At 49.7% G+C, this 24,956-nt stretch overlaps 1 protein-coding gene across 6 annotated transcripts in view; it reads right to left on the minus strand.

The window, feature by feature from the left end:
• Positions 1 to 24,956, minus strand: part of PSIP1 (PC4 and SRSF1 interacting protein 1) — a 524,703-nt gene that overhangs the window by 81,233 nt on the left and 418,514 nt on the right. For all 6 annotated transcript variants that reach the window (XM_069240070.1, XM_069240030.1, XM_069240049.1 and 3 more), the window contains 3 exons: positions 17,710 to 17,780; positions 17,453 to 17,554; positions 16,839 to 17,055 (listed from right to left, as the gene is read on the minus strand). In XM_069240070.1, the coding sequence (XP_069096171.1) occupies positions 16,839 to 17,055; positions 17,453 to 17,554; positions 17,710 to 17,780 (390 nt within the window). The remainder of the gene's footprint in view (positions 1 to 16,838; positions 17,056 to 17,452; positions 17,555 to 17,709; positions 17,781 to 24,956) is intronic.

Raw genomic sequence — 24,956 nt, forward strand, 5'->3', positions numbered from 1 at the left:
TTACCGGTGTGCCATGGGTGTGCCAATTGTGGGAACAATGGTACATTTTAGGTAAAAGAACACTGGTGCTGGGGCCTGGTTAGCCGGGTCCCAGCACACTTCTCAGTCAAGTCAGCCCACAGGCCAGGAGACTCAGCCAAAGCTGGGAGGGTCTTCCTAGTCTGTCAGGCGAGGAAGAGTTGGGGAAATAGGCTGGTTTGTTGCAGGCCCTACTCTGCCTTACATCCTCCTGTTCAGGTCATTCCCTCTGGGGAACTGACCTACTCCCACAGTGATAGGACCTAGTCTGAATTGCCTCTTGTCGGTGCTTTTAATGTCTTCACCCATTCTCTCTATTTTGGGGTTAGAGGTATCCACCTCTGCTAGTCTTATCTTAGCCAGGGTCACCCCTAGCTTACCTAAAGAGGTTACCCAAAGCTGGAGTAACCCCACCATGACCAACAGGGTCAGGGGGCCTAGCGTGTTATTTGGCATGGGGTCAGACCACCATGCCAAGGATAGTGTAGCCTTAAAGGCTAACACCCAGCAGAGGCCACTGACAGCTGTCAGTGCCCAGAACCAGACCTTTAGTTCTTCACCTCTAAGGGAAGGAGCTAAGTTACACGCTTCTTTGGGTTCAGGGTGCCTGTCTGCTGTGTAAGAGTGGGGGTTACTACATCTTCTTTTGTCAACTGAGGAGCCATCCACTCAGGTTTAACAGTTGCCTGACTAGCCAGGACTTCTTGTGGACCAGCAGCTCAGGGCCGGTAAGGCGCTCCTTAAAGGACCCCCAAGCATTGCTACCATCAGTCATACAGGGTTTACTGGGCAGCCCAGCTGCTGCCAACCCTCAGACAGGTTTCTACCCTCCTGCTGCTTGATCTGATCAAGCCCAGGAAGGCAGAACAAAGGATTTCCTTTGGGAGAGGGCGGTAAAACCTTCTCCCTTTGGAAATAGGCGTACCTGGCTTGGGAGGGGTAGTATCCCCAAGCCACTGGTTTGCTTTAGAGGGCACGTTTGGTGCCCTCCATGCATAAACAAGTCCACACTGGTTCAGGGATCCCCAGTCCCTGCTCTGGCGAGAAACTGGACAATGGAAAGGGGAGTGACCCCTCCCCTGTCCATCACCATCCCAGTGGTGGTGCCCAGAGCTTCTCCAGAGGATCCCTGGGTTCTACCATCTTGTGTCCAAGGGTGGCAGGGAACTCTGGGTGCACCTGAGTAGCCAGGCCAGGCAGGTGATGTCAGAGCCCCTTCTTGAAAGGTACTTACCTGGTTAGGCGACCAATCCCCCTTTCAGGGCTATCTAGGGTCTCTCTCATGGGTGGGTCCTCAGATTATGCTTGAAAGATTCCAGCAGGACTCTTCTGTAACCTCTGCTTTGACTTCTGGCCTCTGGAACTGTGACTCAACAAGCTGCCTCCAAGAAGAAAGGACTCTTCAGCAACATTGTTTCCAGGGCTCCTGACAGCTTTGAAACATTTCCCCGGCTGTGCATCCTCAGCAGACTGCAACTCTTCAGCCTGCACAAGAAGAAGGAATCTCCCACTGAGTGAAGGAGTCCCTCCCCTGCTATTGCAGCCACCTACAACAAGCGTCAACCGGCTGCGTGGATCCCCTCTCAAGCTGAGCTGTGTGGATCCTGCATCACAGGTGGGGGTCAGGAGTAGTCCTCTTGGTCCTCTCTTACAGGGGTCCTTTGGTGGAGGTAGCCTTTGCCTTCCCACGCAAGATAGTACTCCTGTGTACTGCATCTCTTGCAGCTGCCAAAGCTTTTTTGCATCTTCTCCAAGGGACCTTCAGGCGACATGTAGCTCCACCCCGAGCACTACATCCAGCAAAGCACAGCCTCCTGCGGTGTGGGATCCTCTTTTGAAGTGCTGCGTGGGCTTCTTCTGCGACTCCTGTGTCCCCGTCCTCTGGGACTCCTGGGGGTGCTGCTTCTGCTCCTGTGGACTCTCTGAGACGCTGAGGGTCCCCTGTGATTCCCCCTCCTGGGTTGAGTCCTCCTGGGCCCTGCTGGTGCCCGGCAGCACCTCTTTTCCACTAACTGTGAGTTTGCCTTTGCCAAGGCTTGTTGGTGGAATTCCTGCAGCAACACCTGTCTGCAATCTTCCTTCCAGCGTGGAGCTTCACCTGCATCCATCTTGAACTCTTCTCCGGCTCCAGGGCTGCAGTGCTGACCTATTCTTCATCACCGCTGACCAACTCCTGCTCCACAGCTGGGTGGGTAGTAGCTCCTACTCCTCCTGGACTCAACTGTGACTACTGGACTTGGTCCCATCTCTCCACAGGTCTTCTTTCTTCAGGAATCCACCACTGGTTTTCTTGCACTCTTCTGTGGGTGTCTTCTTTTTCTTCCTTTTGGGTGGTTTGGGAAAAATCAAGTGTTTTACTTCTGAATTCCTGGTCGATGGGGGGTATTGTGTTACTTACCTCTGTGGTTTTCTAGTACTCCCAGCGAACCCTGTACACATTTTACTTTCGTAGGTGGGGGTACCTTGTTCGCGTTAAATTCTTTTTAGTATATGGTTTGTGTAAGGAAATGCCTCCTTGGCATGGTTACCCCCTGACTTTTTGCCTGTGCTGATGCTATGTTTTGAATTGAAAGTGTGCTGAGGCCTGCTAACCAGGCCCCAGCACCAGTGTTCTTTCCCTAACCTGTACTTTTGATTCCACAATTGGCACACCCTGGCACCCAGATAAGTCCCTTGTAACTGGTACCCCTGGTACCAAGGGCACTGATGCCAGGGAAGGTCTTTAAGGGCTGCAGCATGTATTATGCCACCCTAGAGACCCCTCACTCAGCACAGACACACTGCTTACCAGCTTGTGTGTGCTAGTGAGAACCAAATGAGTAAGTCGACATGGCACTCCCCTCAGGGTGCCATGCCAGCCTCTCACTGCCTATGCAGTATAGGTAAGACACCCCTCTAGCAGGCCTTACAGCCCTAAGGCAGGGTGCACTATACCATAGGTGAGGGCACCAGTGCATGAGCACTGTGCCCCTACAGTGTCTAAGCAAAACCTTAGACATTGTAAGTGCAGGGTAGCCATAAGAGTATATGGTCTGGGAGTCTGTCAACCACGAACTCCACAGCACCATAATGGCTACACTGAAAACTGGGAAGTTTGGTATCAAACTTCTCAGCACAATAAATGCACATTTTATTGTAAAATACACCACAGAGGGCACCTTAGAGGTGCCCCCTGAAACCTAACCAACTATCTGTGTAGGCTGACTGGTTCCAGCAGCCTGCCACACTAGAGACATGTTGCTGGCCCCATGGGGAGAGTGCCGTTGTCACTCTGAGGCCAGTAACAAAGCCTGCACTGGGTGGAGATGCTAACACCTCCCCCAGGCAGGAGCTGTAACACCTGGCGGTGAGCCTCAAAGGCTCACCCCTTTGTCACAGCACCGCAGGACACTCCAGCTAGTGGAGTTGCCCGCCCCCTCCGGCCCCCACTTTTGGCGGCAAGGCCGGAGAAAATAATGAGAATAACAAGGAGGAGTCACTGGCCAGTCAGGACAGCCCCTAAGGTGTCCTGAGCTGAGGTGACTCTAACTTTTAGAAATCCTCCATCTTGCAGATGGAGGATTCCCCCAATAGGATTAGGGATGTGACCCCCTCCCCTTGGGAGGAGGCACAAAGAGGGTGTACCCACCCTCAGGGCTAGTAGCCATTGGCTACTAACCCCCAGACCTAAACACGCCCTAAAATTTAGTATTTAAGGGCTTTCCCTGAACCAAGAATTTAGATTCCTGCAACTACAAGAAGAAGGACTGCTGAGCTGACAAACCCCTGCAGAGGAAGAACAGAAGACACCAACTGCCTTGGCCCCAGACTTACCGGCCTGTCTCCTGCCTTCCAAAGAAACCTGCTCCAGCGACGCTTTCCAAGGGACCAGCGACCTCTGAATCCTCTGAGGACTGCCCTGCTTCGAAAAAGACAAGAAACTCCCGAGGACAGCGGCCCTGCTCCAAAAGAACTGCAACTTTGTTACAAGGAGCAGATTTAAAGACCCCTGCAACTCCCCGCAAGAAGCGTGAGACTTGCAACACTGCACCCGCCGACCCTGACTCGACTGGTGGAGAACAACCAACTCAGGGAGGACCCTCCGGCGACTCTACGACTGTGAGTAACCAAAGTTGTCCCCCCTGAGCCCCCACAGCGACGTCTGCAGAGGGAATCCCCAGGCTCCCCCTGACCGCGACTGTCTGAACTCCATTTCCCGACGGCTGGAAAAGACCCTGCACCCGCAGCCCCCAGCCCCTAAAGAAACGGAACTTCTGTGCAGGAGTGACCCCCAGGAGGCCCTCTCCCTTGCCCAGGTGGTGGCTACCCCGAGGAGCCCCCCCCTTGCCTGCATCGCTGAAGAGACCCCTTGGTCTCCCATTGAAACCTGAAGGAAACCCGACGCGTGTTTGCACACTGCACCCGGCCGCCCCCGCGCTGCTGAGGGTGTACTTTCTGTGCTACTTTGTGTCCCCCTCGGTGCCCTACAAAACCCCCCTGGTCTGCCCTCCGAAGACGCGGGAACTTTCCTGCTGGCAGACTGGAACCGGGGCACCCCCTTCTCTCCATTGAAGCCTATGTGTTTTGGGCACCTCTTTGACCTTTGCACCTGACCGGCCCTGAGCTGCTGGTGTGATAACTTTGGGGTTGCTCTGAACCCCCAACGGTGGGCTACCTTGGACCAAAAACTAAAACCTGTAAGTGACTTACTTACCTGCTGAAACTAACAATAACTTACCTCCCCCAGGAACTGTGAAAATTGCACTGTGTCCACTTTTAAAACAGCTTATTGTGTTTTATGTAAAAAGTATACATGCTAAAGTAATGATTCAAAGTTCCTAGAGTACTTACCTGCAATACCTTTCAAATGAGCTATTACATGTAAAATTTGAACCTGTGGTTCTTAAAATAAACTAAGAAAATATATTTTTTCTATAACAAAACCTATTGGCTGGATTTGTCTCTGAGTGTGTGTACCTGTAGGAAGTTGGCTCTGTATGTGCTATTTCAAAGTAAGGAATAGCATGCACAGAGTCCAAGGGTTCCCCTTAGAGGTAAAATAGTGGTAAAAAGAGATAATACTAATGCTCTATTTTGTGGTAGTGTGGTCGAGCAGTAGGCTTATCCAAGGAGTAGTGTTAAGCATTTGTTGTACATACACATAGGCAATAAATGGGTACACACACTCAGAGACAAATCCAGCCAATAGGTTTTGTATAGAAAAATATCTTTTCTTAGTTTATTTTAAGAACCACAGGTTCAAATTCTACATGTAATATCTCATTCGAAAGGTATTGCAGGTAAGTACTTTAGGAACTTCAAATCATAAAAATTGCATGTATACTTTTCAAGTTATTGACAAATAGCTGTTTTAAAAGTGGACACAGTGCAATTTTCACAGTTCCTAGGGGAGGTAAGTTTTTGTTAGGTTTACCAGGTAAGTAAGACACTTACAGGGTTCAGTTCTTGGTCCAAGGTAGCCCACCGTTGGGGGTTCGGAGCAACCCCAAAGTCACCACACCAGCAGCTCAGTGCAGAGTTCAAAGTGGTGCCCAAAACACATAGGCTAGAATGGAGAGAAGGGGGTGCCCCGGTTCCGGTCTGCTTGCAGGTAAGTACCCGCGTCTTCGGAGGGCAGACCAGAGGGGTTTTGGAGGGCACCGGGGGGGACACAAGCCCACACAGAAATTTCACCCTCAGCAGCGCGGGGGCGGCCGGGTGCAGTGTAGAAACAAGCGTCGGGTTCGCAATGTTAGTCTATGAGAGATCTCGGGATCTCTTCAGCGCTGCAGGCAGGCAAGGGGGGGGGTTCCTCGGGGAAACCTCCACTTGGGCAAGGGAGAGGGACTCCTGGGGGTCACTTCTCCAGTGAAAGTCCGGTCCTTCAGGTCCTGGGGGCTGCGGGTGCAGGGTCTCTCCCAGGCGTCGGGATTTAGGATTCAAAGAGTCGCGGTCAGGGGAAGCCTCGGGATTCCCTCTGCAGGCGGCGCTGTGGGGGCTCAGGGGGGACAGGTTTTGGTACTCACAGTATCAGAGTAGTCCTGGGGTCCCTCCTGAGGTGTTGGATCTCCACCAGCCGAGTCGGGGTCGCCGGGTGCAGTGTTGCAAGTCTCACGCTTCTTGCGGGGAGCTTGCAGGGTTCTTTCAAGGCTGCTGGAAACAAAGTTGCAGCCTTTCTTGGAGCAGGTCCGCTGTCCTCGGGAGTTTCTTGTCTTTTCGAAGCAGGGGCAGTCCTCAGAGGATGTCGAGGTCGCTGGTCCCTTTGGAAGGCGTCGCTGGAGCAGGATCTTTGGAAGGCAGGAGACAGGCCGGTGAGTTTCTGGAGCCAAGGCAGTTGTCGTCTTCTGGTCTTCCGCTGCAGGGGTTTTCAGCTAGGCAGTCCTTCTTCTTGTAGTTGCAGGAATCTAATTTTCTAGGGTTCAGGGTAGCCCTTAAATACTAAATTTAAGGGTGTGTTTAGGTCTGGGGGGTTAGTAGCCAATGGCTACTAGCCCTGAGGGTGGGTACACCCTCTTTGTGCCTCCTCCCAAGGGGAGGGGGTCACAATCCTAACCCTATTGGGGGAATCCTCCATCTGCAAGATGGAGGATTTCTAAAAGTTAGAGTCACTTCAGCTCAGGACACCTTAGGGGCTGTCCTGACTGGCCAGTGACTCCTCCTTGTTTTTCTCATTATTTTCTCCGGCCTTGCCGCCAAAAGTGGGGCCTGGCCGGAGGGGGCGGGCAACTCCACTAGCTGGAGTGTCCTGCTGGGTTGGCACAAAGGAGGTGAGCCTTTGAGGCTCACCGCCAGGTGTGACAATTCCTGCCTGTGGGAGGTGTTAGCATCTCCACCCAGTGCAGGCTTTGTTACTGGCCTCAGAGTGACAAAGGCACTCTCCCCATGGGGCCAGCAACATGTCTCGGTTTGTGGCAGGCTGCTAAAACTAGTCAGCCTACACAGATAGTCGGTTAAGTTTCAGGGGGCACCTCTAAGGTGCCCTCTGGGGTGTATTTTACAATAAAATGTACACTGGCATCAGTGTGCATTTATTGTGCTGAGAAGTTTGATACCAAACTTCCCAGTTTTCAGTGTAGCCATTATGGTGCTGTGGAGTTCGTGTTTGACAGACTCCCAGACCATATACTCTTATGGCTACCCTGCACTTACAATGTCTAAGGTTTTGTTTAGACACTGTAGGGGTACCATGCTCATGCACTGGTACCCTCACCTATGGTATAGTGCACCCTGCCTTAGGGCTGTAAGGCCTGCTAGAGGGGTGTCTTACCTATACTGCATAGGCAGTGAGAGGCTGGCATGGCACCCTGAGGGGAGTGCCATGTCGACTTACTCGTTTTGTCCTCACTAGCACACACAAGCTGGCAAGCAGTGTGTCTGTGCTGAGTGAGAGGTCTCCAGGGTGGCATAAGACATGCTGCAGCCCTTAGAGACCTTCCTTGGCATCAGGGCCCTTGGTACTAGAAGTACCAGTTACAAGGGACTTATCTGGATGCCAGGGTCTGCCAATTGTGGATACAAAAGTACAGGTTAGGGAAAGAACACTGGTGCTGGGGCCTGGTTAGCAGGCCTCAGCACACTTTCAATTGTAAACATAGCATCAGCAAAGGCAAAAAGTCAGGGGGCAACCATGCCAAGGAGGCATTTCCTTACAGTACCTCATTTATTGTCTATGTGTATGTACAACAAATGCTTAACACTACTCCTTGGATAAGCCTACTGCTCGACCACACTACCACAAAATAGAGCATTAGTATTATCTCTTTTTACCACTATTTTACCTCTAAGGGGAACCCTTGGACTCTGTGCATGCTATTCCTTACTTTGAAATAGCACATACAGAGCCAACTTCCTACATTGGTGGATCAGCGGTGGGGTACAAGACTTTGCATTTGCTGGACTACTCAGCCAATACCTGATCACACAACAAATTCCAAAAATTGTCATTAAAAATTGATTTTTGCAATTTGAAATTTTTCTAAATTCTTTAAAGTCCTGCTAGGGCCTTGTGTTAGTCCCTGTTAGCATTGCTTTTAGAAGTTTAAAAGTTTGGTAAAAGTTTGAATTAGATTCTAGAACTAGTTTTAGATTCTTAAAAAGTATTCCAACTTTTAGAAGAATAATGTCTAGTACAGATATGAATGTGGTGGCACTCGACACCACACCTTACCTCCATCTCCAGATGAAAGAGCTAAGGTCACTCTGTACAATAAGAAAAATAACAATGGGCTCCAGACCTACCAAACTACAGCTCCAGGAGCTGTTGGCAGAGTATGATAGAGCCAACCCCTCTGTGGATGGCAACCCAGAGGATGATGATAGTGACTTGGAGGGTGATTCCCCCCCACCAGTCCTATCTAGGGAGAACAGGGCTTCTCAAGCCCTGACTCCAACAATAATAGTCAGAGATGCTGGCTCCCTCACAGGAGGGACCAGCACCTCTGAAATCACTGAGGATAACTCCAGTGAAGAGGACATCCAGTTAGCCAGGATGGCCAAAAGATTGGCTTTGGAAAGACAGATCCTAGCCATAGAAAGGGAAAGACAAGAGATGGGCCTAGGACCCATCAATGGTGGCAGCAACATAAATAGGGTCAGAGATTCTCCTGACATGTTAAAAATCCCTAAAGGGATTGTAACTAAATATGAAGATGGTGATGACATCACCAAATGGTTCACAGCTTTTGAGAGGGCTTGTGTAACCAGAAAAGTGAACAAATCTCACTGGGGTGCTCTCCTTTGGGAAATGTTCACAGGAAAGTGTAGGGATAGACTCCTCACACTCTCTGGAAAAGATGCAGAATCTTATGACCTCATGAAGGGTACCCTGATTGAGGGCTTTGGATTCTCCACTGAGGAGTATAGGATTAGATTCAGGGGGGCTCAAAAATCCTCGAGCCAGACCTGGGTTGACTTTGTAGACTACTCAGTAAAAACACTAGATGGTTGGATTCAAGGCAGTGGTGTAAGTAATTATGATGGGCTGTACAATTTATTTGTAAAAGAACACCTATTAAGTAATTGTTTCAATGATAAACTGCATCAGCATCTGGTAGACCTAGGACCAATTTCTCCCCAAGAATTGGGAAAGAAGGCGGACCATTGGGTCAAGACTAGGGTGTCCAAAACTTCCACAGGGGGTGACCAAAAGAAAGGGGTCACAAAACCTCCCCAGGGGAAGGGTGGTGAGACAGCCAAAAACAAAAATAGTAAAGAGTCTTCTACAGGCCCCCAAAAACCTGCACAGGAGGGTGGGCCCAGAGCCTTTTCACAAAACAATTCTGGGTACAAGGGTAAAAACTTTGATCCCAAAAAGGCCTGGTGTCGTAGCTGTAGTCAGTCTGGACACCAAACTGGAGACAAGGACTGTCCCAAGAAAGATACCACTTCTAACTCCAATCCAGCTAAAACTGGAATGGCCAGTCTCCAAGTGGGATCAACAGTGTGCCCAGAGCAAATCAGGTGTCACACTGAAGCTACATTAGTCTCTGAGGGTGGGGTGGATTTAGCCACACTGGCTGCCTGGCCCCCTAACATGCAAAAATACAGGCAGCAGCTCTTAATTAATGGGACAAGTGTAGAGGGCCTGAGGGATACAGGTGCCAGTGTCACCATGGTGACAGAGAAACTGGTTTCCCCTGGCCAATACCTGACTGGACAAACTTATCCAGTCACCAATGCTGACAATCAAACTAAAGTACATCCCATGGCAATGGTAACTTTAGAGTGGGGAGGGGTCAATGGCCTGAAACAGGTGGTGGTCTCCTCAAATATCCCAGTAGACTGTTTGCTTGGAAACGACCTGGAGTCCTCAGCATGGGCTGAGGTAGAACTAAAAACCCATGCAGCCATGCTGGGTATCCCTGAACTGGTGTGTGTCAAGACTAGGGCACAGTGCAAGGCACAGGGTGAAAAAGTAGAGCTGGAGTCTGGAAAAATGGCCCAGCCTATCAAGAGGAAAGGAAAGTCAGCTGGGAAACCAGCTGCAACACAACACCAAAAAGAGAACCTCTCTTCTCAGGAAGAAGTTCTACCCTCTGAGGGAACTGAGCCTATGGAACTGGAACCTTATCAGGTTGAGCTCTTAGGCCCAGGGGGACCCTCAAGGGAAGAGTTGTGTAAGGGACAAGAAACCTGTCCCTCTCTTGAAGGCCTTAGGCAGCAAGCTGCTGAAGAGTCCAAAGGCAAGAAAAATGGAACACATAGGGTCTATTGGGAAGATGGACTCCTGTACACTGAGGCAAGAGATCCCAAACCTGGTGCCACTAGGAGAGTGGTAGTGCCTCAGAGTTTCAGAGAGTTTATCCTGACCTTAGCCCATGATATTCCCCTTGCTGGGCATTTGGGACAAACCAAGACGTGGGAGAGGTTAGTCAACCACTTCTACTGGCCCAATATGTCCCAGAAGGTTAAGGAGTTTTGCCTCTCCTGCCCCACCTGTCAAGCTAGTGGTAAGACAGGTGGGCATCCAAAGGCCCCCCTCAACCACTTCCAGTGGTGGGGGTCCCCTTTGAAAGAGTGGGTGTGGACATAGTTGGTCCACTAGAACCTCCCACAGCCTCAGGAAATATGTACATCCTAGTAGTAGTGGATCATGCTACTAGGTATCCTGAAGCTATTCCCCTTAGGTCAACTACTGCCCCTGCAGTAGCCAAGGCCCTCATTGGTATCTTTACCAGAGTGGGCTTCCCTAAGGAGGTGGTGTCTGACAGAGGTACCAACTTCATGTCAGCATACCTAAAACACATGTGGAATGAATGTGGGGTGACTTATAAATTCACTACACCATATCATCCACAAACTTATGGCCTTGTTGAGAGATTCAACAAGACATTAAAGGGCATGATCATGGGGCTCCCAGAGAAACTCAAAAGGAGATGGGATGTCCTCCTGCCATGTCTGCTTTTCGCTTACAGAGAGGTGCCTCAGAAGGGAGAAGGATTCTCACCCTTTGAACTTCTGTTTGGCCACCCTGTAAGGGGACCACTTGCTCTTGTTAAAGAAGGCTGGGAGAGACCTCTTCATGAGCCTAAACAAGACATAGTGGACTATGTACTTGGCCTTCGCTCAAGAATGGCAGAGTACATGGAAAAGGCAAGTAAAAACCTTGAGGCCAGCCAACAACTCCAGAAGTTGTGGTATGACCAAAAGGCTGCACTGGTTGAATTTCAACCAGGGCAGAAAGTCTGGGTTCTGGAGCCTGTGGCTCCCAGGGCACTCCAGGACAAATGGAGTGGCCCTTACCCAGTACTAGAAAGGAAGAGTCAGGTCACCTACCTGGTAGACCTGGGGACAAGCAGGAGCCCCAAGAGGGTGATCCATGTAAACCGCCTTAAGCTCTTCCATGACAGGGCTGATGTAAATCTGTTGATGGTGACAGATGAGGACCAGGAAGCTGAGAGTGAACCTCTCCCTGATCTCCTCTCATCAGACCCTAAAGATGGCTCAGTAGATGGAGTGATCTACTCAGACACCCTCTCTAGCCAACAGCAGTCTGACTGTAGGAAGGTCCTGCAGCAGTTTGCTGAACTCTTTTCCCTAACCCCTGGTCAGACACACCTGTGTACCCATGATGTGGACACAGGAGACAGCATGCCTGTCAAAAACTAAATATTTAGACAGTCTGACCAAGTTAAGGAAAGCATCAAGGTGGAAGTCCACAAGATGCTGGAATTGGGAGTAATTGAGTACTCTGACAGCCCCTGGGCTAGCCCAGTGGTCTGAGTCCCCAAACCTCACACCAAAGAAGGAAAGAGAGAGATGAGGTTTTGTGTGGACTACAGAGGTCTCAACTCTGTCACCAAGACAGATGCTCATCCCATTCCTAGAACTGATGAGCTAATAGACAAATTAGGGGCTGCCAAATTCTTAAGTACCTTTGACTTAACAGCAGGGTACTGGCAAATCAAAATGGCCCCTGGAGCAAAAGAAAAGACAGCATTCTCCACACCTGATGGGCATTATCAGTTCACTGTTATGCCCTTTGGTTTAAAGAATGCCCCTGCCACCTTCCAAAGGTTGGTGAATCAAGTCCTTGCTGGGCTGGAATCCTTTAGTGCAGCTTATCTTGATGATATTGCTGTCTTCAGCTCCACCTGGCAGGATCACCTGGTTCACCTGAAGAAGGTTTTGAAGGCTCTGCAATCTGCAGGCCTCTCTATCAAGGCATCCAAATGCCAGATATGGCAGGGAACTGTGGTTTACTTGGGACACCTTGTAGGTGGAGGCCAAGTTCAGCCACTCCAGCCTAAGATCCAGACTATTCTGGAATGGGCAGCTCCAAAAACCCAGACTCAAGTCAGGGCATTCCTTGGCTTGACTGGGTACTACAGGAGGTTTGTGAAGGGATATAGATCCATTGTGACAGCCCTCACAGAACTCACCTCCAAGAAAATGCCCAAGAAAGTAAACTGGACTGTAGAATGCCAACAGGCCTTTGACACCCTGAAACAAGCTATGTGCACAGCACCAGTTCTAAAAGCTCCAGATTACTCCAAGCAGTTCATTGTGCAAACAGATGCCTCTGAACATGGGATAGGGGCAGTTTTGTCCCAAACCAATGATGATGGCCTTGACCAGCCTGTTGCTTTCATTAGCAGGAGGTTACTCCCCAGGGAGCAGCGTTGGAGTGCCATTGAGAGGGAGGCCTTTGCTGTGGTTTGGTCCCTGAAGAAGCTGAGACCATACCTCTTTGGTACTCACTTCCTAGTTCAGACTGACCACAGACCTCTCAGATGGCTGATGCAAATGAAAGGTGAAAATCCAAAACTGTTGAGCTGGTCCATCTCCCTACAGAGAATGGACTTTGTAGTGGAACACAGACCTGGGACTGCCCATGCCAATGCAGATGGCCTTTCCAGGTTCTTCCACTTAGAAAATGAAGACTCTCTTGGGAAAGGTTAGTCTCATCCTCTTTCGTTTGGGGGGGGGGTTGTGTAAGGAAATGCCTCCTGTGCATGGTTACCCCCTGACTTTTTGCCTGTGCTGATGCTATGTTTTGAATTGAAAGTGTGCTGAGGCCTGCTAACCAGGCCCCAGCACCAGTGTTCTTTCCCTAACCTGTACTTTTGGTCTTTAAGGTATTTAAGGGCTGCAGCATGTATTATGCCACCCTAGAGACCCCTCACTCAGCACAGACACACTGCTTACCAGCTTGTGTGTGCTAGTGAGAACCAAATGAGTAAGTCGACATGGCACTCCCCTCAGGGTGCCATGCCAGCCTCTCACTGCCTATGAAGTATAGGTAAGACACCCCTCTAGCAGGCCTTACAGCCCTAAGGCAGGGTGCACTATACCATAGGTGAGGGCACCAGTGCATGAGCACTGTGCCCCTACAGTGTCTAAGCAAAACCTTAGACATTGTAAGTGCAGGGTAGCCATAAGAGTATATGGTCTGGGAGTCTGTCAAACACGAACTCCACAGCACCATAATGGCTACACTGAAAACTGGGAAGTTTGGTATCAAACTTCTCAGCACAATAAATGCACATTGATGCCAGTGTACATTTTATTGTAAAATACACCACAGAGGGCACCTTAGAGGTGCCCCCTGAAACCTAACCAACTATCTGTGTAGGCTGACTGGTTCCAGCAGCCTGCCACACTAGAGACATGTTGCTGGCCCCATGGGGAGAGTGCCTTTGTCACTCTGAGGCCAGTAACAAAGCCTGCACTGGGTGGAGATGCTAACACCTCCCCCAGGCAGGAGCTGTAACACCTGGCGGTGAGCCTCAAAGGCTCACCCCTTTGTCACAGCACCGCAGGACACTCCAGCTAGTGGAGTTGCCCGCCCCCGGCCCCCACTTTTGGCGGCAAGGCCGGAGAAAATAATGAGAATAACAAGGAGGAGTCACTGGCCAGTCAGGACAGCCCCTAAGGTGTCCTGAGCTGAGGTGACTCTAACTTTTAGAAATCCTCCATCTTGCAGATGGAGGATTCCCCCAATAGGATTAGGGATGTGACCCCCTCCCCTTGGGAGGAGGCACAAAGAGGGTGTACCCACCCTCAGGGCTAGTAGCCATTGGCTACTAACCCCCCAGACCTAAACACGCCCTTAAATTTAGTATTTAAGGGCTTTCCCTGAACCAAGAATTTAGATTCCTGCAACTACAAGAAGAAGGACTGCTGAGCTGACAAACCCCTGCAGAGGAAGAACAGAAGACACCAACTGCCTTGGCCCCAGACTTACCGGCCTGTCTCCTGCCTTCCAAAGAAACCTGCTCCAGCGACGCTTTCCAAGGGACCAGCGACCTCTGAATCCTCGGAGGACTGCCCTGCTTCGAAAAAGACAAGAAACTCCCGAGGACAGCGGCACTGCTCCAAAAGAACTGCAACTTTGTTACAAGGAGCAGATTTAAAGACCCCTGCAACTCCCCGCAAGAAGCGTGAGACTTGCAACACTGCACCCGGCGACCCCGACTCGACTAGTGGAGAACAACCAACTCAGGGAGGACCCTCCGGCGACTCTACGACTGTGAGTAACCAAAGTTGTCCCCCCTGAGCCCCCACAGCGACGCCTGCAGAGGGAATCCCCAGGCTCCCCCTGACCGCGACTGTCTGAACTCCATTTCCCGACGGCTGGAAAAGACCCTGCACCCGCAGCCCCCAGCCCCTAAAGAAACGGAACTTCTGTGCAGGAGTGACCCCCAGGAGGCCCTCTCCCTTGCCCAGGTGGTGGATACCCCGAGGAGCCCCCCCCTTGCCTGCCTGCATCGCTGAAGAGACCCCTTGGTCTCCCATTGAAACCTGAAGGAAACCCGACGCGTGTTTGCACACTGCACCCGGCCGCCCCCGCGCTGCTGAGGGTGTACTTTGTGTGCTACTTTGTGTCCCCCCTGGTGCCCTACAAAACCCCCCTGGTCTGCCCTCCGAAGACGCGGGTACTTACCTGCTGGCAGACTGGAACCGGGGCACCCCCTTCTCTCCATTGAAGCCTATGTGTTTTGGGCACCTCTTTGACCTTTGCACCTGACCGGCCCTGAGCTGCTGGTGTGATAACTTTGGGGTTGCTCTGAACCCCCAACGGTGGGCTACCTTGGACCAAGAACTAAAACCTGTAAGTGACTTACTTACCTGTTGAAACTAACAATAACTTACCTCCCCCAGGAACTGTGAAAATTGCACTGTGTCCACTTTTAAAACAGCTTATTGTGTTTTATGTAAAAAGTATACATGCTAAAGTAATGATTCAAAGTTCCTAGAGTACTTACCTGCAATACCTTTCAAATGAGCTATTACATGTAAAATTTGAACCTGTGGTTCTTAAAATAAACTAAGAAAAGATATTTTTTCTATAACAAAACCTATTGGCTGGATTTGTCGCTGAGTGTGTGTACCTCATTTATTGTCTATGTGTATGTACAACAAATGCTTAACACTACTCCTTGGATAAGCCTACTGCTCGACCACACTACCACAAAATAGAGCATTAGTATTATCTCTTTTTACCACTATTTTACCTCTAAGGGGAACCCTTGGACTCTGTGCATGCTATTCCTTACTTTGAAATAGCACATACAGAGCCAACTTCCTACAGTTTGTGGTCCCCCTAGGGTCACTATTGGTTGTTGCTATTTTCACTGTTTTCTAACCTCTTCTATGCCTGTTTCTGATTACTAGTGTATATATTTAGTTTATTATTTACCTCCTAAGGGTGGGTTACCTGTCTAGTATTTTGTGGTTATTTGTTCCAAAAATAAAGTAGCTTTATTTTTGTACAACTGAGTGCTTTCCTTCATGTGTGTAAGTGCTGTGTGACTACAGTGGTATTTCATGAGCTTTGCATGTCTCCTAGATAAGCCTTGGCTGCACATCCACAGCTACCTCTAGAGAGACTGGCTTCTAGACACTACCTACACTTCACTAAGAGGTGATACCTGGACCTGGTATAAAGTGTAAGTACCATAGGTACCCACCACAAACCAGGTCAGCTTCCTACACTGCTGCAGCCCTTAGAGACCTCCCTTAGTACCTCAGGCCCTAGGTGCCAGGGGTACAATTTACTAGGGACTTACAGTGTGTGCTAAAGGTTTTTCCAATGGGCAAAAACAACTGTGCAGTTTTGGGGGAAAGAGATCTGGCACTGGGGTCCTGGTTAGCAGGAACCCAGTGCACTTTCAGTAGAAAATACACCAGAAATGAGGCAAAAAGTGTGAGGGGTGACCATGCCATAAATGGCACTTTCCTACGGAATGCCTCTACATGGGTAATACTTAACACCCCTAGCTGCAATCCCTCTAGCACCAAGTAATAATATGAGGAATAACACTTTTGTTTATATATACTTTGAACCCAAGAACTTCATTACAAGTTAAGAATGTTTTCAAGCATTTTACTTTTCAGTTTAAAAAAATCGACCCTTAGTGCAATTTTAGAGTTCTTCATTGTTAACCTGTGGAGGAAAGCAATGTTCAGCAATCACTGGGTTAACAACAAGTTACGAGGCCGATCTCAAAGAGTTAGAGTAAATACTGGGCACTGATCAGAACCACACCAGCAGGTCACATCGGGCCGCGCTGGGGATTTACCACTTGAATAATAGCTTTAAATGCATTTTGAAAAATCTGCCATTTTTCTCCAAACATCAGCGTTATGAGTTCTGAAGATAGACATATTTTCTTCTCAAATATGTTCTTTTTAATTTTGGTATACATATTTTAACTCAACCAAGCGAAAACCTCTACATTAGTAAACTAGGCTGGATGCAGGAGAGCTACTTACAGGTTGTTGGAAAGCTACAAATAGCTCACGATCTTCTTGGAGACAACTGGTTTAGATGAATGACTGCAGTCAACTACCAAAATCATTTAAAAAACACAAACCCAGTACAGGGAACTTTAACCTACCTGCACTCTGCTCTTTTTCCACTTTTTTCTGCGGCCCTCGTTTGCCAGGATCTTTGGATTTATAGGCTTCCTCATGCTGCCGCTGCTCAGCTAACGATCTGCTCAACACTTGAGTGATGACCGAGTCACCTTCACCCACCAGGAACATGTTTTTGAACTTATTATATAGCATTGTTGCTTTTTCCATGATTATTTGGCTAGCTTTGAATCTTCGAATCTAAACAAGATATAATCAGTGTTAGCATATTGCTCCATTTTGTACCTCGTAACTGGTTGTAGTTGACATTTTAAACCACTTGCACTTTAAAAATCAATACAACCCAGAACCTATTAAACAAAGTAATAGCCTTAAGATAATATTTTAGAATAACAAAAGAAACAATGGAAGAGTCTGACTGTAGCCTCCACAAGGTACTATTGGACACTTCACTTTAGTAATTCCGTTATTCTAGATCAGTCAATCGAGGAATACATTGACTGAGGTGCATGTAATAAACTTTACGCAAATGATACAAAAACCAAGCAAAAGCAAGGAGATGGGTATTTTCAATAGAATTCAAAGCAGATAAATTTCAAATTAGCATTATGATGAACTCATCTCTCAATAAACTTACCTTTTTCAGGGTGGTGATCATATCTGTGTGTTTCTGAGCCTGCTGCATTGTAACCTGAAGGGAAGCCAGCTCATCCAAGGCATTGATACATCTGTCGATGTCCTGTACAGAAAGAACCAACATCTACTTCACCGCACACATCAGTGTCAGCAAGAACAGAATTAGCATTGTTTTTAATAAACTGACAATAAAATTACTGTAACTAGATCCATTACTATCTGAAATGCTTGAAATGTTTAAGTAACCAAATGACTTACAAGATTATCAATTTTGAGAGAGGTCTTTATTTCAGCATGTATCCGTTGAATCCTCGAGTCTGTCGAAGGCTCTGTGTGTTAAACATGCAGATTAGTGATAAAATAACATGTGAAATAAAAATGCATCGACAATCTATGCGAGTTGATAATAAAATAGTACCGAGTTCCAATTTTTCATTTTCCAAAAAGTTAAAGGTTTGCCTTCTTGTTTTGGTGACTGGGACACACCTTTTGCCTGGCAAATTCTGCATCTTGCAAATATACCAAAACAGAAAATAAAAATACCAAGTTTATCAGCAGTTTGAAAGAGCGCTCTTTCCAGTAATTAGTTGTTTACAGTACAGGACAACTTTAACTTGATTTTTTTAAGCACTCCTAACTTGATTCAAACTTTATTTACACACTCCTTGCATGCATATTTCCACCCTTGAAACTGTCAGAAAGCTGCTCGCCACAGGTAGGATGAGTTGCATTACAGAGATCGAATGGAGAGGGATCACCCCATATATTAATTTGGTGTGTAGGGGAAAACGTTTTTCAGTGAGCACAGGGCACACACATCAAACTTGGGGGTCAATCGCAAGAAACAAGGTGATGGAAGGAGTGCTGGTCATATTTGCACTGTGCTGCAGGACTCAAACCATCTTTGAGCCTTCACCATAGTGTGTGTGGCAAAAGGAGCAGATGTCTGAAGGGCACCCATCTCCTTCTCTGCATCTTTCTTTATTTTTTCCAATATCTGGTTAACCTGTGGTTTAAACAGATGTTGGCCACTGAACTGCAGATTGTGCAAGTTTTGCTGGACTTCCATCTTGAAGCCAGACATACAGAGAAAGGCATGCATGGGCAAAAGGTCACTGGAGTTGACCTCTCCCCCCACCTCAGCTGCAGTGTCCACAGCATCTCGTAAGCAACGGATGGTGGTGTTGGAGATCTGCTTTCTCTCAGAGATGATCTGATAGCCCCCTTGTAAGGAAATGCCTCCTTGGCATGGTTGCCCCCTGACTTTTTGCCTTTGCTGATGCTATGTTTACAATTGAAAGTGTGCTGAGGCCTGCTAACAAGGCCCCAGCACCAGTGTTCTTTCCCTAACCTGTACTTTTGTATCCACAATTGGCAGACCCTGGCATCCAGATAAGTCCCTTGTAACTGGTACTTCTAGTACCAAGGGCCCTGATGCCAAGGAAGGTCTCTAAGGGCTGCAGCATGTCTTATGCCACCCTGGAGACCTCTCACTCAGCACAGACACACTGCTTGCCAGCTTGTGTGTGCTAGTGAGGACAAAACGAGTAAGTCGACATGGCACTCCCCTCAGGGTGCCATGCCAGCCTCTCACTGCCTATGCAGTATAGGTAAGACACCCCTCTAGCAGGCCTTACAGCCCTAAGGCAGGGTGCACTATACCATAGGTGAGGGTACCAGTGCATGAGCATGGTACCCCTACAGTGTCTAAACAAAACCTTAGACATTGTAAGTGCAGGGTAGCCATAAGAGTATATGGTCTGGGAGTCTGTCAAACACGAACTCCACAGCACCATAATGGCTACACTGAAAACTGGGAAGTTTGGTATCAAACTTCTCAGCACAATAAATGCACACTGATGCCAGTGTACATTTTATTGTAAAATACAACACAGAGGGCACCTTAGAGGTGCCCCCTGAAACTTAACCGACTGTCTGTGTAGGCTGACTAGTTCCAGCAGCCTGCCACACTAGAGACATGTTGCTGGCCCCATGGGGAGAGTGCCTTTGTCACTCTGAGGCCAGTAACAAAGCCTGCACTGGGTGGAGATGCTAACACCTCCCCCAGGCAGGAGCTGTGACACCTGGCGGTGAGCCTCAAAGGCTCACCCCTTTGTCACAGCCCAGCAGGGCACTCCAGCTTAGTGGAGTTGCCCGCCCCCTCCGGCCACGGCCCCCACTTTTGGCGGCAAGGCTGGAGGGAACAAAGAAAGCAACAAGGAGGAGTCACTGGCCAGTCAGGACAGCCCCTAAGGTGTCCTGAACTGAGGTGACTCTAACTTTTAGAAATCCTCCATCTTGCAGATGGAGGATTCCCCCAATAGGGTTAGGATTGTGACCCCCTCCCCTTGGGAGGAGGCACAAAGAGGGTATACCCACCCTCAGGGCTAGTAGCCATTGGCTACTAACCCCCCAGACCTAAACACGCCCTTAAATTTAGTATTTAAGGGCTACCCTGAACCCTAGAAAATTAGATTCCTGCAACTACAAGAAGAAGGACTGCCTAGCTGAAAACCCCTGCAGAGGAAGACCAGAAGACGACTACTGCCTTGGCTCCAGAAACTCACCGGCCTGTCTCCTACCTTCCAAAGATCCTGCTCCAGCGACGCCTTCCAAAGGGACCAGCGACCTCGACATCCTCTGAGGACTGCCCCTGCTTCGAAAAGACAAGAAACTCCCGAGGACAGCGGACCTGCTCCAAGAAAGGCTGCAACTTTGTTTCCAGCAGCCTTGAAAGAACCCTGCAAGCTCCCCGCAAGAAGCGTGAGACTTGCAACACTGCACCCGGCGACCCCGACTCGGCTGGTGGAGATCCAACACCTCCGGAGGGACCCCAGGACTACTCTGATACTGTGAGTACCAAAACCTGTCCCCCCTGAGCCCCCACAGCGCCGCCTGCAGAGGGAATCCCGAGGCTTCCCCTGACCGCGACTCTTTGAATCCTAAGTCCCGACGCCTGGGAGAGACCCTGCACCCGCAGCCCCCAGGACCTGAAGGACCGGACTTTCGTTGGAGAAGTGACCCCCAGGAGTCCCTCTCCCTTGCCCAAGTGGAGGTTTCCCCGAGGAACCCCCCCCTTGCCTGCCTGCAGCGCTGAAGAGATCCCTAGATCTCCCATAGACTAACACTACAAACCCGACGCTTGTTTCTACACTGCACCCGGCCGCCCCCGCGCTGCTGAGGGTGAAATTCCTGTGTGGGCTTGTGTCCCCCCCGGTGCCCTACAAAACCCCCCTGGTCTGCCCTCCGAAGACGCGGGTACTTACCTGCTGGCAGACTGGAACCGGGGCACCCCCTTCTCCATTGAAGCCTATGCGTTTTGGGCACCACTTTGAACTCTGCACCTGACCTGCCCTGAGCTGCTGGTGTGGTGACTTTGGGGTTGCTCTGAACCCCCAACGGTGGGCTACCTTGGACCAAGAACTGAACCCTGTAAGTGTCTTACTTACCTGGTAAAACTAACAAAAACTTACCTCCCCCAGGAACTGTGAAAATTGCACTAAGTGTCCACTTTTAAAACAGCTATTTGTCAATAACTTGAAAAGTATACATGCAATTTTTATGATTTAAAGTTCCTAAAGTACTTACCTGCAATACCTTTCAAATGAGATATTACATGTAGAATTTGAACCTGTGGTTCTTAAAATAAACTAAGAAAATATATTTTTCTATAACAAAACCTATTGGCTGGATTTGTCTCTGAGTGTGTGTACCTCATTTATTGTCTATGTGTATGTACAACAAATGCTTAACACTACTCCTTGGATAAGCCTACTGCTCGACCACACTACCACAAAATAGAGCATTAGTATTATCTATTTTTACCACTATTTTACCTCTAAGGGGAACCCTTGGACTCTGTGCATGCTATTCCTTACTTTGAAATAGCACATACAGAGCCAACTTCCTACACCCCTTTCATGTGCTCCTCTAGAAGATGTTGGAGGAGCGCCTCCATCTCATCCCAATGGGCACGGTCATACCTAGACAGCAGCCCAATGGAATTGGCAATCCACCAACTGTTGGCCGATTGCACAGCTACTCGCTTGCCTGCAGCATCTATTCATTTACTCTCCATCTGGTGGAGCGGTATCACCAGTAGCCTGAGATTTAGCTCTCTTATAGACAGTGGTGACCACTAGAAAGTCAGGAAGGAGCTGGCCGCGAACATACAGGGGATCAGTATGGGAAGCTTTATTTCTTGTCCACCCTAGCTGTAATGACCCTGTGTAAGGAAATGCCTCCTTGGCATGGTTACCCCCTGACTTTTTGCCTCTGCTGATGCTATGTTTTGAATTGAAAGTGTGCTGAGGCCTGCTAACCAGGCCCCAGCACCAGTGTTCTTTCCCTAACCTGTACTTTTGATTCCACAATTGGCACACCCTGGCATCCAGATAAGTCCCTTGTAAGTGGTACCCCTGGTACCAAGGGCCCTGATGCCAAGGAAGGTCTCTAAGGGCTGCAGCATGTCTTATGCCACCCTGGAGACCCCTCACGCAGCACAGACACACTGCTTGCCAGCTTGTGTGTGCTGGTGAGAACAAAACGAGTAAGTCGACATGGCACTCCCCTCAGGGTGCCATGCCAGCCTCTCACTGCCTATGCAGGTATAGATAAGTCGCCCCTCTAGTAGGCCTTACAGCCCTAAGGCAGGGTGCACTATACCATAGGTGAGGGCACCAGTGCATGAGCACTGTGCCCCTACAGTGTCTAAGCAATACCTTAGACATTGTAAGTGCAGGGTAGCCATAAGAGTATATGGTCTGGGAGTCTGTTTTACACGAACTCCACAGCACCATAATGGCTACACTGAAAACTGGGAAGTTTGGTATCAAACTTCTCAGCACAATAAATGCACACTGATGCCAGTGTACATTTTATTGTAAACTACACCCCAGAGGGCACCTTAGAGGTGCCCCCTGAAACCTTAACCGACTATCTGTGTAGGCTGACTGGTTCCAGCAGCCTGCCACACTAGAGACATGTTGCTGGCCCCATGGGAAGAGTGCCTTTGTCACTCTGAGGCCAGTAACAAAGCCTGCACTGGGTGGAGATGCTAACACCTCCCCCAGGCAGGAGCTGTAACACCTGGCGGTGAGCCTCAAAGGCTCACCCCTTTGTCACAGCACAGCAGGACACTCCAGCTTAGTGGAGTTGCCCGCCCCCTCCGGCCACGGTCCCCACTTTTGGCGGCAAGGCTGGAGGAAACAAAGAAAACAACAAGGAGGAGTCACTGGCCAGTCAGGACAGCCCCTAAGGTGTCCTGAGCTGAGGTGACTCTAACTTTTAGAAATCCTCCATCTTGCAGATGGAGGATTCCCCCAATAGGATTAGGGATGTGACCCCCTCCGCTTGGGAGGAGGCACAAAGAGGGTGTACTCACCCTCAGGGCTAGTAGCCATTGGCTACTAACCCCCCAGACCTAAACACGCCCTTAAATTTAGTATTTAAGGGCTTCCCTGAACCTAAGAATTTAGATTCCTGCAACTTACCTGAAGAAGAAGGACTGCTGAGCTGAAAAACCCCTGCAGAGGAAGAACAGAAGACACCAACTGCTTTGGCTCCAGACTTACCAGCCTGTCTCCTGCCTTCCAAAGAAACCTGCTCCAGCGACGCTTTCCAAGGGACCAGCGACCTCTGAATCCTCTGAGGACTGCCCAGCTTCAAGAAAGACTAGAAACTCCCGAGGACAGCGGCACTGCTCCAAGAGAACTGCAACTTTGTTACAAGGAGCAGATTTAAAGACCCCTGCAACTCCCCGCAAGAAGCGTGAGACTTGCAACACTGCACCTGGCGACCACGACTCGACTGGTGAAGAACAACCAACTCAGGGAGGACCCTCCGGCGACTCTACGACTGTGAGTAACCAAAGTTGTCCCCCCTGAGCCCCCATTGCGACGCCTGCAGAGGGAATCCCCAGGCTCCCCCTGACCGCGACTGTCTGAACTCCATTTCCCGACGGCTGGAAAAGTCCCTGCACCCGCAGCCCCCAGCCCCTAAAGAAACGGAATTTCTGTGCAGGAGTGACCCCCAGGAGGCCCTCTCCCTTGCCCAGGTGGTGGCTACCCCGAGGACCCCCCCCCCCCTTGCCTGCCTGCATCGCTGAAGAGACCCCTTGGTCTCCCATTGGAAACTAAAGGAAACCCGACGCTTGTTTGCACACTGCACCCGGCCGCCCCTGCGCTGCTGAGGGTGTACTTTCTGTGTGGACTTGTGTTCCCCCCCGGTGCTCTACAAAACGCCCCTGGTCTGCCCTCCGAAGACGCGGGTACTTACCTGCTGGCAGACTGGAACCGGGGCACCCCCCTCTCTCCATTATAGCCTATGTGTTTTGGGCACCTCTTTGACCTTTGCACCTGACCGGCCCTGAGCTGCTGGTGTGATAACTTTGGGGTTGCTCTGAACCCCCAACGGTGGGCTACTGTAAGGAAATGCCTCCTTGGCATGGTTGCCCCCTGACTTTTTGCCTTTGCTGATGCTATGTTTACAATTAAAAGTGTGCTGAGGCCTGCTAACCAGGCCCCAGCACCAGTGTTCTTTCCCTAACCTGTACTTTTGTATCCACAATTGGCAGACCCTGGCATCCAGATAAGTCCCTTGTAACTGGTACTTCTAGTACCAAGGGCCCTGATGCCAAGGAAGGTCTCTAAGGGCTGCAGCATGTCTTATGCCACCCTGGAGACCTCTCACTCAGCACAGACACACTGCTTGCCAGCTTGTGTGTGCTAGTGAGAACAAAACGAGTAAGTCGACATGGCACTCCCCTCAGGGTGCCATGCCAGCCTCTCACTGCCTATGCAGTATAGGTAAGACACCCCTCTAGCAGGCCTTACAGCCCTAAGGCAGGGTGCACTATACCATAGGTGAGGGTACCAGTGCATGAGCATGGTACCCCTACAGTGTCTAAACAAAACCTTAGACATTGTAAGTGCAGGGTAGCCATAAGAGTATATGGTCTGGGAGTCTGTCAAACACGAACTCCACAGCACCATAATGGCTACACTGAAAACTGGGAAGTTTGGTATCAAACTTCTCAGCACAATAAATGCACACTGATGCCAGTGTACATTTTATTGTAAAATACACCACAGAGGGCACCTTAGAGGTGCCCCCTGAAACTTAACCGACTATCTGTGTAGGCTGACTGGTTCCAGCAGCCTGCCACACTAGAGACATGTTGCTGGCCCCATGGGGAGAGTGCCTTTGTCACTCTGAGGCCAGTAACAAAGCCTGCACTGGGTGGAGATGCTAACACCTCCCCCAGGCAGGAGCTGTAACACCTGGCGGTGAGCCTCAAAGGCTCACCCCTTTGTCACAGCACCGCAGGACACTCCAGCTAGTGGAGTTGCCCGCCCCCTCCGGCCTCGGCCCCCACTTTTGGAGGCAAGGCCGGAGAAAATAATGAGAATAACAAGGAGGAGTCACTGGCCAGTCAGGACAGCCCCTAAGGTGTCCTGAGCTGAGGTGACTCTAACTTTTAGAAATCCTCCATCTTGCAGATGGAG

This window comes from Pleurodeles waltl, chromosome 1_2 (genome assembly GCF_031143425.1).
Source record: "Pleurodeles waltl isolate 20211129_DDA chromosome 1_2, aPleWal1.hap1.20221129, whole genome shotgun sequence".
Lineage (NCBI taxonomy): Eukaryota > Metazoa > Chordata > Amphibia > Caudata > Salamandridae > Pleurodeles > Pleurodeles waltl.